This window comes from Alligator sinensis, unplaced genomic scaffold (assembly GCF_000455745.1).
Source record: "Alligator sinensis unplaced genomic scaffold, ASM45574v1 scaffold1273_1, whole genome shotgun sequence".
Lineage (NCBI taxonomy): Eukaryota > Metazoa > Chordata > Crocodylia > Alligatoridae > Alligator > Alligator sinensis.
In genome coordinates this window covers 493,990-512,513 of record NW_005842653.1, presented here as the reverse complement: position 1 = coordinate 512,513, position 18,524 = coordinate 493,990, and the positions used below count along the sequence as shown (strand labels likewise).

Below are 18,524 nucleotides of genomic sequence, written 5' to 3'. Positions count from 1 at the left end.
GAATAGATAGGAATTACCCCATACTCAAATCACATGCCAAACTAGTAGAGTCTGAACACTTAAATGCTAGACTAGCTACTGCTTTTCCACAGCCTGTAGAAACACGTCCCTAGTCAATGTTCTGATAGCAACAAAACATAAAAAGACATGCTAACTTGCTGAAAGAAGTATGGCACTTTTTAGCTAGACAGATGCTTTAAACAGATAGCTAAAAGTGACAACTTCTTAAAAAATCATAAAGAAGGATGGTGTTCTACCGACAAGTGATCATCAACATGCCTAAAGGAGGTGGAGCCCAGCGTTGAGTGCCTGCACATTTTAGAAGTTGCACCAATTGCTTCCACCTAAGAAGTACCACAGCTTTTGTGCTTACCCTAAACGGGCTATTAGGTACATTGGCTCCTCCCCAGATCACAGCAATGGTATGTTTGATTGGTTTAACTGGAAGGTAAGAGCAGGCATAAGTTCCATCTGGTTTGCTCTTCATTTGTATGTCAATAGGACATCCTTCACCATCCTGAAATGGAGAAGCTGCATGAGATACAGTGACTAGACAATTGTGTGCAAACAGAAAGAATACGCAACTTTAACAAGCTTATCTCAATAGCTACAGCTCTGCTAGTGGCAGCCGACAAACAAGGCTACCAGCAATAATGAAAAAGACTTATACAGTTAACTCCAAGTCCCCCCAGATATTTGAACTGTTAAACTTTCCTCATGTCTAGATGTGGATTCTAATAGACTCTGTCAAAAGGGACCACATGTAGACATCCCCACAAAAGAGACTAAGCCTTATTGCCAGAAATAGGAAGCATTGAGTAAGGCATGTTGCAACCCTACACCTGAGACACTTTGTAGTCTGCACTGAACAAAGCTAGCTATTCAGTACTCAAGTGAGGTGCCATCTTGTTCTGAATTAAGCTTATGTCAAAGAACATGCCATTCAACAGCAAGGGACAGACAAGTCAGATTTGCACAGTAGGTACTGGGCATGTTGCCATTCTATAAACCTCCTGTAAATACTTGTGTCGGTGTATGCTAGAAAGTCCTTTACTATTGGTGACAAGTTCCACAGAACTGGTTTTGCTTTTTACCTGTGCATAAATCTTCAATGGAGCTTTCCCGGCTTCCTTTGTTTCAACTGTAAACTCAGCAGGATTGTTTACAATGCAGCCAGTTCTCTCCAATCCTGGACCATAAACCTTCACCTAAGAAGTTTGCAGGGGGAAAAAGGAAAGCAAGTTTTACCATCCAAGCTAAATTAAGCAATTTAAAATAGAAAGCAGGACCCCAGCAGTTTCTTACACTTCTGGGAGTACCCAGGGACAAGATTCACAAAGAAAACAAGACAAGACTAGAGAAGTTAGGATTTTGTCTACTTCAACAGTAATAAATACAGGAGTCAAGTCAGATAGCCAATTTCATTTGTAGGCTTTGGAGCCACCTCTTCCAAAAACCACAGCTCTACCAAATAAAATTCAAATTTTGTACAAGAGCCTTCGTCTTACCTTATCTGGGTTGAAGTCTCCTGAAGCTGGTCGGATGAAAGCCATGTAAGGACTGTCTTTTATGTCTTCATCGTCGCACATAACATGAACAGCATATTCACCAGGCTCTTTAGGCCAGTACTTCACATCACATGAGCCATCATTCTTGTCATCACATTCTATTTTAGCTTGAGATGGGCCTTCAATTGCAAAGCCTAAAGGAAACACTCGTTTAGTCATATATAGTCTGGGCCTCCAAAGATGAGCTAGTGGTCACAAATCTAGGCTCAACACTAATCACATATAACTTTTCTTAAGTGTTCCCACAATTTGTCCATCTTCTCCTCACTCACTGCTCTGTGATGCCTTTCTTATTGGTAGGTCCTGTTCCTTTCTAGACATAATGCCTACCCAACAGAGCACAAATGCCTCCATTGATGACATGTCCCCCTAAAATCCAGCAAGTATTAAAGACAATAGGAAATGCTCCTCCTCTGCAACTATAATCATCAGATGTATCCAGAGCTAGTAGTTAGCTAGCAGTGACCAAGAGACCTCACTGTTACCATTTTAGACCAATTATTGGGCAGTTAACCTGCATTTAAAACCACCTTTGCCAAGATGACCAGTACAACTTACCAAGAGAGCCAACTTCTGTGCCAATGGATTCTACCACAAAATCAGCAGATTTACCAACAATCCCTTCATGAAGTCCTGGTCCCCAGGCTCTTACTTTCTGAGGACCTGCTTCAGGACCTACTTGAACTTCAAAGGGGCTAGAAGACAGGCAGGACAAAGCTCATAATTAGAAAAATGCAAAAGATAAATCCAAACCTTCCCCCCACCACCCACCCCAGAGCTGCAAGGAAAATGTATTTTAGATCTTTTCCATCACTGGGTCAATACTGCAAGCCATATATTTAGACTGTTTGCTTGATTCCTCTACACTGAGGGCTTGTCTGGCCAAAATCCTACAGATAGCTTGCAGTAAAACAAACAAACAAAAAAAAGTTGCTTTGGACAGCCCATGAGTTTAATGCAGGGGTGGGCAAAATGTGGCCCGGAGGCCGGACGCGGCCTGCCATGCCATTCTATCTGGCCTGAGGGCCCCTAAAAAATTTAGAAAATTCATATTTATCTGCCCTAGGCTGCCTGTCATGCAGCCCTCAATGGCTTGCCAAAACTCAGTAAGCTGCCCTTTGCCCAAAATAATTGCCCGCCCCTGGTTTAATGCAAACCCGAGTACTGAAAATCTGCATAGGCCTCTACAAAAATCTAATCACCTTTAAATATCTTTACAGTGCAAGCTCTGTTGTCTCTGGAATAAAAATAAGCCTACAAATCCAAGCAACTATTTATTTGCAAAATACTTCTTGCTAGAGCTTCTTGGAAGACAAGCTTGACCACAGTAGGTTTTTGTTGTTTTGTTTGGGGTTTTTTTGGTATTTGCTTGCATGATATTGAAGGATTAAAAAGAAATTTTCCAACTCACCTCTTGGGGACATTGTGTCCACCCCATAAAATAGTGACAACATATTTCCCCGGGCTGGCTGGATAATACTCAAAGGCATGTACCCCATCCACAAAGTCTTTTTGTTTCACAAGCTCCTCCAACCCTTCTGCAGGAAAAGCAATTCAAAGTTAGATTTAAGATGTCAGCTGGCAGCGCTCTGGCTACTCAGGCAAGTTCGTGTTTTCTAGTATTTACTTTAATTTTGTGAGAATAAAGATGCTTTCACCAGAAAGTCTGGTAAAAGGGGAAGTTAGTTCCAGTTGCCCTCAAAAGGGCAGAGATGGCAAATGTTTCCAGAAGAAACAGATGAGAGAAAGTGTTTTAAGTTTCCAAACTTAATAGGCTCCCCTATGTTTTATTTTCTCTTAGTCTGCAGCATGATGCATATCATATGTTAAAACAAAAAAGCTCAACATTTGTTAGATTTTTGTGACCACAAATATTTAGGGTATGCCTACTTTTAGTTTTCCTCGAGATGAAGAATCTTGCGAGAAAAAGCTTAATATCCTGAAATTTATATTGGTACATCTGTTACCTTTTTCCCCAACCACATTAAACCATGCAGTCACTTAAACTATCACTTCCCTCATCATTAAAGGGGATACCAGATGCATCTAATCCAAAACTAGGGGATTTGCTCAGAAATTTACTAAAATTAAGCAGTTGAACTTCAAGTACAGACCAAAGTGAGTCAAAGTCTGCAATGGGGGGCACAAAAATCAAATCAAAAAGGCACAAAAAACCATAAGCCACTTGCTTGCAAAGATACCAGGCATGATGCATGGTCCAGCTGGAAACAGAGTCAAGAAACTAGAATGATCCTGGGGAATTTAGTGAGAGCCTTAAGATGAAAGTTTCCCTTCATCCAAAGTGTATTGCATTTGCAATATCTAGGACTTCCAACTACTCAGCATTTAGGGTGTCAGTACTTCTCAAAGACGTCACAGAAAATCTAGTTCTATGGTAGCAGAACAGCTGCCATCCTGTCACAGGAGCACATGATGTGAGCTTGAGCCATCAACTATTTAAGATGGTACGTGAACCAATGTCTAATGAGTCACTGCAACAGATGACTGGAGAACTGAGGACTTCAAATTCTCAAGCACTTAATTAGCAAGATTTTAAGTCTCTATTAATAGGCATTCAGGCAGGTTCTGCAGCAAAACAAACTTATCCAGGCCAATCACTTAAGTGGAGCTCACGATAGACACCAGGCATCAGAAACTCCCTTAGAATCCTTGCTATTAGAGACCAGGCCATAAATAAGGATAAGGTATCTGCTTAATATCACTCAGCCAGCAACTACGATCCTCTGCTTCAGTATGAAATGTGGCAACTTCTGCTAAGAGGTGTCAAGAGAGATGTTTTGTGGAAGACTAGATACTTTCCACCACAGTGGCAGCAGCAGCGCTAAAAGTCACTCCAATACAAAGCCTAAGTAAAATAAAGCATGTTGATGTATGAAGGCACCTAGTCACCCGTTTTGTAACTCATATCCCATGAATACATAAATGTTCTAGAAATGAAGATCTTTCTGGCATGCAGACGACTAACAACAGGGATGGACCCACATTTGGGTGTGCCACTCCATTTTGGGCTCTTGTCTCTTCTCCACAATACCCCAAAAACAAAAACAACAACAACAAAAAGACAGCTACAAGATTTCACACACTTACTTGGTCCTTTTATGGTCACACTGATCTCTCCACTCCCAGCTGCTTTAGTGTCAACCTTGAAGTCTGCAGTTTCTCTAATCCGTACTCCTTTAGGTTGCAGGCCTCGACCACTGGCACGACAAGCATTTGGATTGCAAGCTGCAAGTGAATTTCAGACATGAATATACTCTTTGATTCTACAAATAAAATGTAGCCAAGACAGCTTGGAACAGCATTTAACTAAGAGTTGACTCAGGGCAACTGAAGATTAGTTTCCTACTATGGGAAGTCTTAATGCCATTCTATACCCCTGGAGTGAACCAACACAGAATTGTTCTAGCTATTACACAGGTCCTTGAGGCTTTTGAACCACGGTGTTTGGAACACTGGGGCAATGGCTCAAGTTACACAAGTCACATTTTTAAGGACAGAAAGCAAAAAAAAAAAAAAAAAAAAAAGCCACCAAGCAATGATACCTAGCTTGCCCATGTTTGGGACCAAATTGTTGCCATGCAGGTTCCAGCAATATTAGAACATTTGTTACCATATTAATAAAACTGAAGCTTTGTTTCCCTTGCATCTCTTTCTGAATTTTATACGAAGGTCAAAAAGCAGTATATGAAATTTCACTGGAGGGGTATATTGTAGTGAGAAGTGTGGAGGAGTCCATGTGGGCCTCCTCCACTCAAACCTCTTAAGCAGGGCTATTTCCTCCCCCTTTCTTTCTTTGCCATTGTCTCCACATCTGCAAATCAAACTGGGCTGTGATGGAAGGCGGGTAACAGGGTGGGGGCTTTAGTTCCCCATCCTCTTAGGAATGTCCTCCTGACTGGGAAGGGAGGCAGAGCCACTGTCCCTCTGCCCAGTAATCAGTGATGCATTTCAAATTGGTTGGCTGGCAGCCAAAATCTACTGGTCCTTATTGGATCAGGCAGATGTCAGACAGTCAATATAAAGCCAAGACTGCCCAGGAGGAAGGGGTGGCAGCCATGATGAAGACAAAATAGCTGAACCTCAGCAGCTCGCTCTCTCAAAACACACGGACACACTACGAACAGCCTGCCTCCAGAGGAAAGCTCTATCAGCCTCTGGATGATGCTTGTGAGTAAGAACTTGAGATCCAACTAGGTATATAGCTTGCAGTAATTCAGATGTGTAATTAAAGGCTACCCAGACACTCTGTTTGCTCCAAGGTATTTTTCTGATATTGCTCTATCCTGTACCCTACTCCAAACCTACTCCTTGTAATCAATAAAAGTTCTCCCCTGTACCTAGTGTGGAAGACTTATTGGCAGAGGGTCTAGATTATGCCTTGGGGTCCCCTTGGTCCAGCTGACTAAGGGAGACCACTATTTGTTCTTCAGACTAAGGGAAGCACCCCAAGTTCTTGCAGTGGGTTAAGTACCCTCAAAGGCTACAAGGCCTGTGTATCCCAGGGGGCACAGGGCCTAGAAACAGTCTGCACCTCTGGATGGTGGCAGCGGTACCCCAAGCTTGCGGGTGCGCTCCAGGAAGGGGGCCAGCCAGGCATGAGGTGCCCCCAGGGAGGCACTCGGAGCCTGGAAGGTGGTCAGGTGCAGTGACGTGCGTGGCTCAGCGCAGGAGCACCCCCTACAAGAAGTCCTATGGGCTGAGGAAAAGGGCAAAAACTGCACTCTGATTTGCACAAAAGTGACTTCCCCATACACTAGGCTCCTTGGAAGACACGAAAGTTTAAGCCCTTACTTTACTGCAGGATCCTATCAACAACAGAAGGCTTGCCATGCTACTAGAACCCTTCACATGTGGAGAATAGTCCCTAATAAGGGAAGACAAGCAGGATGGTAGGGTTTCTTTTCAGTTTTAGTTTATGTTAATCCCTTATGTTTATGCAAATTATTTTTCCCAGCCCTGGACAGAGTTAAAGTGGAAGCAGACTCTACAAAATAAAGATAGTTGAAAATTATGAATAACTTGGGCATGACATTATGCCATTCCAACTACCAGGAGGTCTTCAAGCCAGGAGTGTTCCAAAAGATCTAGATTTTAAAAAAAGAATAGAGGTGCGACCATGGCTTCATGGTGGTCTACTGTAAGCATGGATTTTATCCCCAACCCCTTTCCTGTTACATCTATTGTGCTTATAACAGGAGCAGAGAGGACTCACCAAGCAGTTCATCCTACCTTTTGCACATCAAACAGATGATTTCTACCCTAATCCCTGAACAGTTATATCCATTAGTATTATCTCAGAGAAGCAGACTTCCTAACTTAATCTGTATTAACAAGGTCAAGGCAGAAATCGCATAGCCCTTGCACAATTGGGTTTGGCAGTTAGTTTGTGGTTAAGCAAAATTTCACTTGACTTACAAGACAGGAATCTCGTTATGACTTTACTCAATATTTCATATTTTGCTCACAACTTTCATTCCAAGGAAACAGAAGCAAAAGAAACTGTTGGATCAAAAAAACAAAACAAAAAAACCCCACAAGCTGCAGGCTAGAAGCTTGAAGACAGCAAACATGAAGGAAGAAATCACCCTGCACACCTCTTACCGACAGAGCTCGCTCAATTATGAGGCGACTAGCAGTGAAGTCCAAAATTCCACAAATGGAGGGTAGCTCAGGAGAGATGAGCAGAGATCTAAAAGCATAGGAGCAGGTGAGGATGGAACAGAAAGCGAGTTAGGTGTCAGTTAAGGAGGAAATTGAGACAAAGTAAATAGTCAATTAAGAGGCAGAGCTGGAGAATAGTGAAACACCTGAATAGCTGAATAAAAATAAATAATTAAATAAAAATAAACTCTCTCGTCTAAAAAAAATTAATAAGAGGGCAGTTTAAAGTTAAAGGAGGAGACTAGCAGCTCAAGACATATGTAACAGAGTAAGAACCCATGAGTAGCCAGAATGCCCCTTCATGGCCACCATGACCCTATTGTGCCTTCAGTCTTTTAAGCAGGTCTCCCCTTCTTCTTTCCTGCCACACCGTGAAGTAAGTAAGTATTTAGAAAACTGCTTTTGGGATCCCCGAGCGAGATCTCTGGAGCTTTGGTTTCACTACGCACTGCTTTAAGAGCTTATTACGTGGCTACAACCAGCCCTTACACCAGGGGCAGACAATTATTTCGGGCATAGTGCCGCTTACTGAGTTTTGGCAAGCCATCAAGGGCTGCATGACAGGCAGCCAGGGGCAAATAAATATTAATTTTCTACATTTTTTAGGGTCTCCGCAGGCCGGATAGAATGGCCTGGCAGGCTGCATCCGGCCCGCATTTTGCCCACCCCTGCCTTACACCATGCCCATGCCTCTCAGATGTCACTGCAAAATTACTCCCTTGTCAGGGCCTTGGTCCTTTTCTCAGGCTGCAAGCCTCCAGGCCTGGCCCACTAATTTGGGTGCGCCTCACTCTGGGCAACTGCCCCTCCTGACCCTGGTCTCTGCCCTTCTCAGGTCTTGTGGCCCAATCCTTATCCTGCTCTAGGAAAATAACCTGCTCTGGCCCTGCCTGCCCAGGCCCCTGACCTGGTCTCCATCCTCTCTTGGGCCGTGACCCTGCTTTAGTGCCAAAGCTCACTTCATGTCCTGGGCCCCCTCTGGTACTATTGGGACCCCAGCCAATCCTCAAGAGTCCCAAACCTAAACCATAGGTTAGAAAACAAAACTGAAGGTCTGGCTCCTGCCTTAACAAAAAGCATCCAACCTCAGGGCCAAAAAAGTATTCCGTCTCCAACTCATCTAGCCCTGGGTCAGGCAGTCCTCAGCCAACAGCAGAACTTGTCAGTCTATTAAGGCAAGTGAAGACCATCCGAGCAACCCAACCATGGGCTTCTCAATGCCTAGCTCTCCAAATCTAATCCCCAAATGGGGTTCCTCGGTGCTGTCCATCTCACAGCTGTGCACCACCGTTTTGACATTCGACTGCCCCCCCCTTCCAAGCACACCCTTATCTTAGTCTCCCCATTATCACCTGTGGTTAATTACTCCCTGCCTCCCAGGTGATAGTCCTAATTAAAGAACTAATGAGCAGTTTTCTGCTACATCTCATCTCGCCTGCTTGTTTGCTTGCCCCACAGCAATTACCAAGCGTCTGCTTTTGTTTTGTAAAAAAGGAGCCTCTGGCTCCATTACACCATATTACTTTTAAAAAAAAGAGTGTATAATTGAACTACATGAATGGACAAGAGGAATCATTTGTTCACCTGCACATAATTATTAAATCCTTTAGTGTCCTGTAGCATGAGAAGTGTTCATGAATATCCTGTGATCAAATCCACTGTGGGCAGAAGCCAAATCTAAAACTTAAAAAAGGATCAGAGTGCCCTTCTGGACATACCTTCACCAACAAAGACAGCAAAGGGACTTCTTGGAATAGGCTCTCCAGCAAATGTCACTCTGACAGAGTGAGGACCAGCTTGAGTAGGTTTGTAGATGCAACGATAGGTTTGGTTCCCTTTGTCTTCAATTGTAACTTCCAGTGTATTTTTTCCTTGAGGATCCTCTACTTCCGCATTAATATCCCCCACACCAGCACCTGCAGGTAAACAAACAGCGTGAGCTCAGCCTTGAATGCAAAGTCCCTTTGTTAGTTTCCTGGAAAAAAAGATTCAGTTTTGACTTGACCAATTTCCTTCCTCTTGGAATCCCTGTTCTCACAGAGCAGCCAGCCACAAAGGTTTCAAGCCACAGCAGCCAAGTAAACTGCTGTGTCTAGAAACCATCATGTGGTGAAGTAGGGAATGAAATACAGAAGTCAGGAGGATAGACAGAAGTTTCTGGTTTTAATACAAGGTTTATTTCTGACCTGGGCAGCTACTTGCACCCACCTGCCTCTTCAGCTACAATTCCAGCATTCTCTCTCCTGTCCCATCCCCACTTCCTTGCACCGCTTTACAATCCCATTTGCTAAGCTACAAATTGTAGCTATATCCAATTACCAAGAGCAACTAGAGAAAACCCCACTATCTCCTCCAGCAGGATAGTACCAAAATTCTTTACCATGCAAGGCGACGTGAATGTCTACAGGTATCCATGCTTAAAACGTACTGGTACATGTGACTACACACACTCCCACTCCACCCCTTTCACGGCTTATATGCAGAGTTTAAAATAATCCACAGTTCTCCCAAACTTTTTATTAGCAGTTCACATCACTTCCAAGTCAGTCATTCCTCAGAGCAAAGTCTGACCAACTAGGACTGATCTTTCCTCTTAGTGTTTGCAGCCTGCCATTTTATTGTCATTGAATCTTTATTTCTTTGGGGTTAGGTTTAAGAGCTGTTAAACCAACACCCTTTTCCTGAGTATGATGCCTTCCCCCCAATTAAATGTTTCCCTGTTATTCACATCAGGCATCTGTTATTCCACCATCCCGTATCAATGAACAAGCCACCAAGGTATTTTTCCAACATTAATGCCTTGTGAGTCCAAAACAAGTCTGAGATAGTATTCTGCCAAACCATTTGGTTTCTAATTGGGAGAGGAAGTCATGTGGCACTTCTAGACTACACAGCTGTAATAGGGCTTTTTGGGAGAGGCTAGGGGGGGTTATTAATTTTTTTATTTAAAAGCCTCAGGCAGAAAGCAGTTAATATATTAAATGTCTAAATACTCAAACTGCTCTTTTAAAATTTCACATTGCTCCAACTATTGTTAGTGGTTCAGTATTCATAATGCCTTATTCGTGCACGGTATTCCGTAATAGCAGGGAAGAAGCCAGGCTAAATAGTGGGATTATGGAAGGAAACTAGCAACTTCATAGGCTTCTCTCAGAAAGCGTGCAAGACACACTGGTTCAATCAAGCCAGACATCTTTAAGCATTAAGCTACAAGAGTTCTTTTAATGAGGCTGAGTGCAGACCAGGTTAGCCATTTATGGAGCTTATTTACAGAAAACTATAGAAATAGGTCTCCAACCACCACCCAATGTAGGTGTATAATCACATCCTCACTTAAAATAGGAGGCAAGGAGACAAGCCAGTATCCTGCTCTGCATACTACAGCAAGTTCATGACAGTTCCAGTTTACTGCATATCTTTATCTTTGGTTTCCCTCATTCCAATTACACCAACTATTTTATAGGCGGCAACTGACTAGGAGCGTTACTATTCCTTCAGTTCTGTAGTACCTAATACTACCGACAGAAATTCAAGTTAACTTGCATTTTTCAGCCTCACAAATGACACAGATTTCTGTAAAACAAGTGGGTGCTATCTCCTTTTACCAGTTTGAAGTCATACCAGATGACAAAAAGCTACAAAAATATTGCAGCCCAGACAAGTTAGGAAAGTTCAGAGCCCTATTCTAAAGCATTTGTTGTGCAACTTAAAGCTCTCTATAGCTCATTTAAGCATGCTTACCTGCTGTGTAGAGATCAAAGTAGGTGGGTTTGTTGGCAATGTTCCCTGCTGCCTCCAAGCCTGGCCCTTTTGCTGTTACTTTGCTAGCATCTCCCTGGGCTTTGTCCACATTTACTTCAAATGGACTCTTTGAAATATGCTGCCCAGCAAACAAAACTGAAACCTAGAGACAGACAGGATAGAGTCAGTACCATGGGAGTTATGATCAAGGCAAGTCTAGGCTATCACCAGAGCAAAAGAGTTTACTGCACTACTGAGTGATAATATTGAGTGCTTGAACTCTTGCGGTCAGAAGTTAAGCCCAATGGTCTTATGGCAACCTTTATGCACGGAAAGTGAGGAAGTTCACATCAGCTGCATGGTGGCCCTTGACACTGAAGGTACTTCAGCTGTTTACCACTTTTTAGAAAGGATTGGGAAACTGGCTGGCTGCAAGCCACCTCTCAGCAGAACAGTTCAGTTGAAATCCCATTGTCTGAAGAGAATTCCAGCATTTCACTGTTGCTGTTTGAAACCACTGCCAGTCCCATTGTGACCTAGACCAGGGGTGCTCAACCTTCAGCCCACAGACCTATGTCATTCAGCCCCCAGATACCCACCATGGGGCCACAAATTCAGCAGTAGGAAAGCTGTGGCATCACTCCCCTACCACCAAAATTCCTGGACCCATGGGGAGTCCTGGGCTCTGTGCCCTGGATCTGGCGTGCTACCCCTCGGATAGGCTGTGCGCCACTTATCTCACCCACAGGGCCAAAAAGCTGAACATCACAGACCTGGAAAATAGCAGATCATAGCAAAATCTGTGCTGCATGGCTAACAGATCGAATGTTAAAAAAAAATGTTCAAGAGACTTTTGGCTGTGGTCATGAAGACTGTGTTCAATTTCACATAGGGCAATCTTTTCCTCACTGCACCCCAGTCTGGAGGTTGACACTCTCAGAGTCCAGTCAAGAAACGAGGGAAGAACTTGGCACCTGCCCGGTTGGAGTGCTGTGGTACTACGAATGAAAGGGCACTGGAAAAGTGGCATGCATTCCACCAACTTCCATCCAGCTCACTCACAGAAGATCACAAATGAAAAAACACTGCAGTACTGATGCTAGGGGAACAGCTGAAACAATGCAGCTGTCTTGAGACTTTTTTGCCATTTTCTTTCTGTGATAGCATGTATTGGCATGGCAACTGATTAGAGCTAGATCGAATTGCATGCCCATATCCCAGTGCTATAAGCCTATAAGCCAGAGCACTCCATTTATGCCCAGGAACCAGCCTCTAACCCTCCTGCACCACAAAGGAGTTCAGCAGCAGAGTAGTAAAGCCCTGGGGCACTAACCAAGTACATTACCTGGACAGGGGAGGCAGGCAGCAGCAGCTAGGAGTTCAATGCACTGCTAGCTACAAAATCATATTCCACCCATCCAGAAAGGATCAGTGAGAACCTCCCTCCCAACCCCCTCAAGTCTTAGAAGAAAGACAGAATATCCTATTAGTGCCAGACTGTGGATGTTGCCAGAAAATGGAATACAAGTTACATGTAACCAAAGATGTACTGGTTAACTATTCTCAGTAGTAAATAGGGTCTCTTAAAGGGTGTATTGTAATAAACATTTTAAAAATTCACACTAATCCTGAACACCCAAAATCTTCCAGCTCACTCACCTTGTGAGGTCCAGTAACTTTTGGCACATACTGTACAGAGTACGTTTTGTTCTTGTCATTGTCAGGTATTACCTTTGCCTAAGACATGGGGAACATTTCAGAAGTTAAAGCTTAGATTGAGCATTTTTCAGCATCAAATTTTGCTACTTACATCTGTGGCAGAAGTTGCCAGGACAGCAATTATATTGCTACCTCAACTCTCCAAAGCTAGTTTATAAAAATGCCACAATGACTTCTAAAAATGTGGATGAAAGTAACATTATGGCATCCCAAATTTTCTTATAATTCAAGAACTCTATGTTGCAAAAGAACTTAACACTAGAATCAGCATCTACAATCACAAAGGTCTTACATGGTGCCCAATAAGTGCCAAGTAATTAGCAACAGGTATTATACTTTGCAGGTTTAGCCAGCATCCTAAGAGGATAAATGAGCAAGTCATGAATTAATGCTTGTTATCTTAAATATATGGTATTTTGGGTTTGGTTTTTTGGACACTTTGGTTGGTCAAATGTACTTCAGGTATTCACTGTGAGATATTTAACAATTTGACTATGCTAAATGTAACGAATCATGCAAGGCTCACTGCCTGCTCTTCAACTGAAAGAGTTAGCTGTGATCAAAAAGACCACCTGTAAACAACAGGCGTTTACTCGGTAGATACTGTGAAGCACATGGAACAAGCAAGGCGCCTATACAAAGTTAGAGTTCATAGAGTGCTTCAAAAGTCAGCATGCATCAGGATCATGCAGACATACCTCTCCTCCACACCCACCCCCACTCCAACCTTCAAAATGGCTGTGAAGGTAAGCAAGCAGTGGCACTGTTCTCCAACTAAGGAACCCCTGCATGCCTCAGCCTCCAGTGGGTCCTGAAGACTGCCACTAAGTGCTCAGCTATCTCAGCCCCCCCGCTTCCATCTGTGGTAGGAGGCAGAGCTGAGTAACAGGACTGCTGGGTTGTGCACACACTTCAGGAAGTGCTTTAAAAGATGTCCCTCAATGAAAATCTTTTTTTTTTTTTTTCTTTTGGTAAGCTCTTCTTCAAATATGTATATCTATCCTCACTGTCTCGATACTCAAGGCCCTTTGGGGGCTTCAAATAAGAGGCCATGAACAGACATGCTAACCTGAGCAAGATGAACCTTTTTCTAAAAAGGTACTGCACGCAGTTTGATAATCAACTGCTGTGACCAACTGCTCACAATATATGGTCAATGAAGCTGGTTTCTTCTCTAGTCAGAAACAAATTTTCTTGAATGAAATAGGTTTACCAGACACACCTCTTCCCTGTTGCCTTCTGGATCTTCTACAAAGACCATCACATCTCCCTGCCCGGCACTGATAGTGTCTACAGTAAAGTTGGCGGGTTGCTTTACCATGTTTCCATGTGGCTCAATTCCTGAGGACACAACAGAAGAGTACACTTAGTGCTACAACAATTATGCAAGAGATATTTTTGAGACGATGCTACTCTGACACTAGTTTCCCCATAACCACTGCCTCCTACTTTACCATTTAACCAATCATGAGCTTCATAGGAAGTAGTGCAGCTACAAAAAACATTTTAAAATAACTCTTCAGGCTGTAACACCAAGCTCATAGCAGAGCTCACTGTTCTAGCACAAGCCAGAACTTCTATCATTTGGCTTTGAATCAATGATTCAAAACTGCAGGAAAAATATTCAGAAGATATATTGTGTAGAGCATTGGTATGGTAGAAACAGGGAAGCTTCAGTTACTGCTTAAAAGAACTGTTTTGGTAGGGTAATTTGTTTCATAGAACAGGTATAAAATGTTCTGTTGAATTGCTTGAGCCACAAACTATGCTGAAGTTTAAGAAATTGGAGAAGTGGTACAGAAGTTCTGGGTTACTCCATAAGGCCATATTTCAGAGAACACAAGTTTGAAAGTACATCTAAAAAGTATCATTCTACTTTCAAATCATACAGTTGACAGTAGAAGCGTTGGTTTGTCTACCTGTTTCTACAAACATTCCCCAATGCAAGTCATTTTAATGTTGCCAGAGCTAAGGTTACACCAACACAAATAAGGACGATCTTTACCCAGGATCTGAAGTGTACTGCAAAACTCTAGAGCATTTCAGTTTAATATTATTAGGGAAGTTTTACTCAAACTGAGTGGCCCTATGGTTCTTTGCTATCCTAGCACAGGACCTGTCTCAGCATGTGTTCACAAAAAACTAAAAAAGTTTCATCATCTCTTTATGCTTTGCCCTTAGCCATTACACCTGTCATGCTGTTATCAGACTGAGGGCATGGAAAAAACACTTCCCAAACTTGCTTGGACATGAGAGATGAATGTGTTTGGACTAACCTGGAACTAGCACTTACTATTCGGAGTGGCTCTAAACTTTAATAAAGCTTTTTCTCTACACTACAACACAATTAGTGGAAAGTGCAACATCCAATGGATTATAAAAGGAAGTGGTTGTAAGCAACTGAGTTCCTGAACCTGTTTATCTTTAGAAAACAATAACATAGAAGCAATGGGAGGAAGATGTAGGCTTTCAATAGGAAAAAATGAATGTACTGATAAGGTATTAACAGTTTGCATATTCATTCTTTCAGACTACCAAAGCTATTTCTAGACTGAAACGCTTACTACGTATTTTATAGGCTCAGCCTCAGTACCTTGCCCCCATTTTATAGGCAGGGAGCGGACACTGACTTTCCTTACGAGGAGCATGGTAACAAAATGGATATTAGACCTCTGAGGCCGTGTCTAAATGAGCGCAGCCGTGCAATATGCGACACAGTATGGGGGGACGGGGACACGGGGGAACGGACAACGGACAACTGACCCCTGGATATCCAGGGGTCAAAAACAACCTGCGCAAAGAAAAAAAAAAAAAAAAAAGAAGAAGTGGAATGGCGCAGCGGGGGCAGTGTGCACTGCTCAAAACTGGAGCCTGGCTGGACAGAGCCACACTCTGGCTGCCGACCAGGCTCCAAGCACCAGCATAGGTGCTGCTGCGGCACCAGGAGGCCCCCAGGACCCTGGGTAAGGCTACTGGGGCCAGCCCAGCCCTGGCCCCAGCCTTCCCTACCCCACCTGAAGTATACTGGGCAGGTGAACAAAGGGCACATGGAACAGGCATTCCCCAGGTGCACAAGGTACACCACCGCTACTTGTCCCTGGGGAACTAAATGCCCATGCTTATGAGGATGTGTGTGGCCCAAGTGTCCCAACTAATAATCCCAGGCTTGGTCCTCCAGACTAGGTCACCTTGGGACAGACAGCATTGCTTCATCTCTGATCAGGTCACTAAGTTATAATAAAAGGCTCACTAGTTTTGTACAAAAACACTTTGACACCAATTCACTAGGCATCGTTAATGTTCTCATGGCAGGCTATGGAGCATCACCTCTCCTCTAACTGAGGACTTTCAGTTGCCTTTATTGTCAAAAGGGAAACAAACGAACAAAAAAACAAAAAAACCCACACACACCACAGTAAACCCATATCTTTGCCTGCTCATTTACCATAATTAGAATTGGAATAAAAATTAAAAAAGCAATTCTAAAGTCAACTTATCACTGTATGTCCAGATAAACTGCCTCCAAGTATACTTCCTACAATTTTAAGAATACCCACTTTAAAGCGATAAAATAAAAGCGCAGTCAAAAAGCACTTTATACAGAGTAGCAAGCACCATCACCCTGTTTGGAGGATTGCTTGCGGCAGCACTGGCATTTTAAAGCATCATTAAATGGTGCTTTTTACTCGTGTCATCCAACTTTCCACAGCAGTGAATTGCAGAAACCAATATTTCAATTGCCAGACAGGCAGTTTGCAAAAACAGGTTCAGAGGGTTGGGGAAGTTTGCAAGTAAGAACTAGGAGTGTCTTTTGGACTATATCCATGTTTTTTCTGAAACTAGGTACTAAGTGAAACTTGGAAGTTTAACACATGCAAAAAGTCCAGAAATTCTTTGAAGAACAAAGATAAGTCAAGTAAATATCCTACAGTGCCTCTACTTGCAAACATTAGTTGTTACCTTTCCCATAAGCTCTTGCTTTCTTTGGATTCAGCTTAGGCTTCAGTGGAGCACCTGGTTTGAGTTTTGCTTTGGGAAACTGTGATAAGTAAGTCATTACAGAGTGCTCATCCACATCTGGGTGAATAATTTCTTCAGGGGTAATGACCTGGAAGATATACAGGTTAGAGTATACAATACTTAATTCATCTCCTGTTAGGTCAGAGGCAGACAATTATTTTTGCCCATGGGCCACACAGGCAGTTCTGTCGAGCTGCCAGGGGCCAGTCGGCACCCCTGCCATCCCCCTCCTCGTGCAATAGCCCAGATCCCATGTACCACCACCAACAGCACACAGCCCCCAGGCCACCCCACCTTTCTAGGCAGCAGCAGCAGCTCCTTCTGGCTGCCACCACCACTGGCCCTAGCCCCACAGTACTGGCAGGGACCCACATGCACAGCCCAGACCCCGGCCCACTGCGGACTCGGCCCAGTGGAGTGGACCAGCAGGAACCAGTGTATAGCCCTGACCCCAGCCCGCCCCTGCTCCGGACTGCCCACCCATGTTCAGCAGCAGCAGCAGCGGCCGGGCAGAAGCTGCGGCTCAGTGCAGGGGAAAAGCAGCCCCTCTCTCTCGCTGCTACCAGGCGTATTTGCTGCAGCTACCCAGATCTCACACCCAGGTTGCCCCCGTCACTCCTCTCTGCCATTGTCACTGCCACCGGGTCAGATGCGTGTGCTAGTTCTGGCTGGTCCGGAGCTGGTCTTCTCCGCTGGGCCGAGTCCAGAGCAGGTGCGCAACGGGCTGGGCTCGGGGCTGTGCACATGGGTCCATGACAGTACTGTGGGGCTGGGGTCAGTGGCTGCAGCAGCTGGAAGGAACCACTGCCACCACAGCTGCCTAGAAAGGCAGTTCAGCTGTGGAGCCACCCCAACCTCATTTCATGCCCAGGGAGAAACAGGACACCCCATGGGATGGATGCTGCCTGGGCCAGGTGGAATCAAGGTACCCGCTGTGGGCTAGACAGAGTCCCTCCATGGGCCAGAGCTGGCCCGCAGGCCATGTTTTTCCCACCCCGTGTTAGATGAACATGAAGCCTGCTGAAACATACAGTACTTATTCATATTACATACATGCACATGAAAAGGAGGTTACATATTGGACTACCTCCTTTCAACAGTGAAGTTTGGCAGTGTTAGACAAAAGATTAACATTTCCAACTACAGTAATTAATGCCTATCATTGGTGAATTTAGTAGCAAAGAGTGGGAAGCATGTGCAGTGATAACCTCTACTTATCTAGTTTTAGGAAAAAGGCTGATGTTGCTACCTTTGTTTCCCTTAATGAGATGCTGAAAAAAACATAACACCATTTAATACAAGCCAAGACCATTGCAACCGAGCTCCTGGGAACATAATGTTGGAACGCTTAAGAGGCTTGTAAAATTGTGTGGTTTTTAGATCTTGCTGCCAGCTATCACCACATTTGGCAGTCTGCTCTGCACTATGCTATAAGCATGCTAGCTTGGGTATCTCTACACGGTAACGTGTCGTGCCACCTATGTTACAGCAGAGACTGGTCACAGCCATAAAGATATTTCAGCTTAATTTCCAGGAGTGCACCCACTGCATAGCTTTAAGTAGTTCTGTCCCAATATACGATGAGCAGGAAGACAATGCAGTTTGATAGTACCCTGGCTCACTGCTCATTCAAAATAACAATCCTGGCAGGAAACAACTGTTTCACCTTTATGCAGCATTCAGAACAAACATTAACACTAAGAACCCTGCTCACAAAAGCACGCTGCTTGGTTTAAGGGAGAACATTTCTGTAAACTATAGACTGCAGTTCTCAATCATCTCTTTTTTTTTGGG

General features: G+C 43.8%; 1 protein-coding gene across 5 annotated transcripts in view; it reads right to left on the bottom strand.

Annotated features, from left to right (window-relative positions):
• The window catches only part of FLNB (filamin B), a 104,811-nt gene that overhangs the window by 49,221 nt on the left and 37,066 nt on the right, over positions 1–18,524 (bottom strand). For all 5 annotated transcript variants that reach the window (XM_006033690.3, XM_014524721.2, XM_006033687.3 and 2 more), the window contains exons 4-14: positions 16,671–16,818; positions 13,933–14,051; positions 12,651–12,728; positions 10,992–11,154; positions 8,969–9,166; positions 4,677–4,814; positions 2,980–3,106; positions 2,127–2,263; positions 1,509–1,702; positions 1,095–1,208; positions 374–517 (exon numbers count right to left, since the gene is read on the bottom strand). In XM_006033690.3, coding sequence (XP_006033752.1) covers positions 374–517; positions 1,095–1,208; positions 1,509–1,702; positions 2,127–2,263; positions 2,980–3,106; positions 4,677–4,814; positions 8,969–9,166; positions 10,992–11,154; positions 12,651–12,728; positions 13,933–14,051; positions 16,671–16,818 — 1,560 coding nt within the window. The remainder of the gene's footprint in view (positions 1–373; positions 518–1,094; positions 1,209–1,508; positions 1,703–2,126; positions 2,264–2,979; positions 3,107–4,676; positions 4,815–8,968; positions 9,167–10,991; positions 11,155–12,650; positions 12,729–13,932; positions 14,052–16,670; positions 16,819–18,524) is intronic.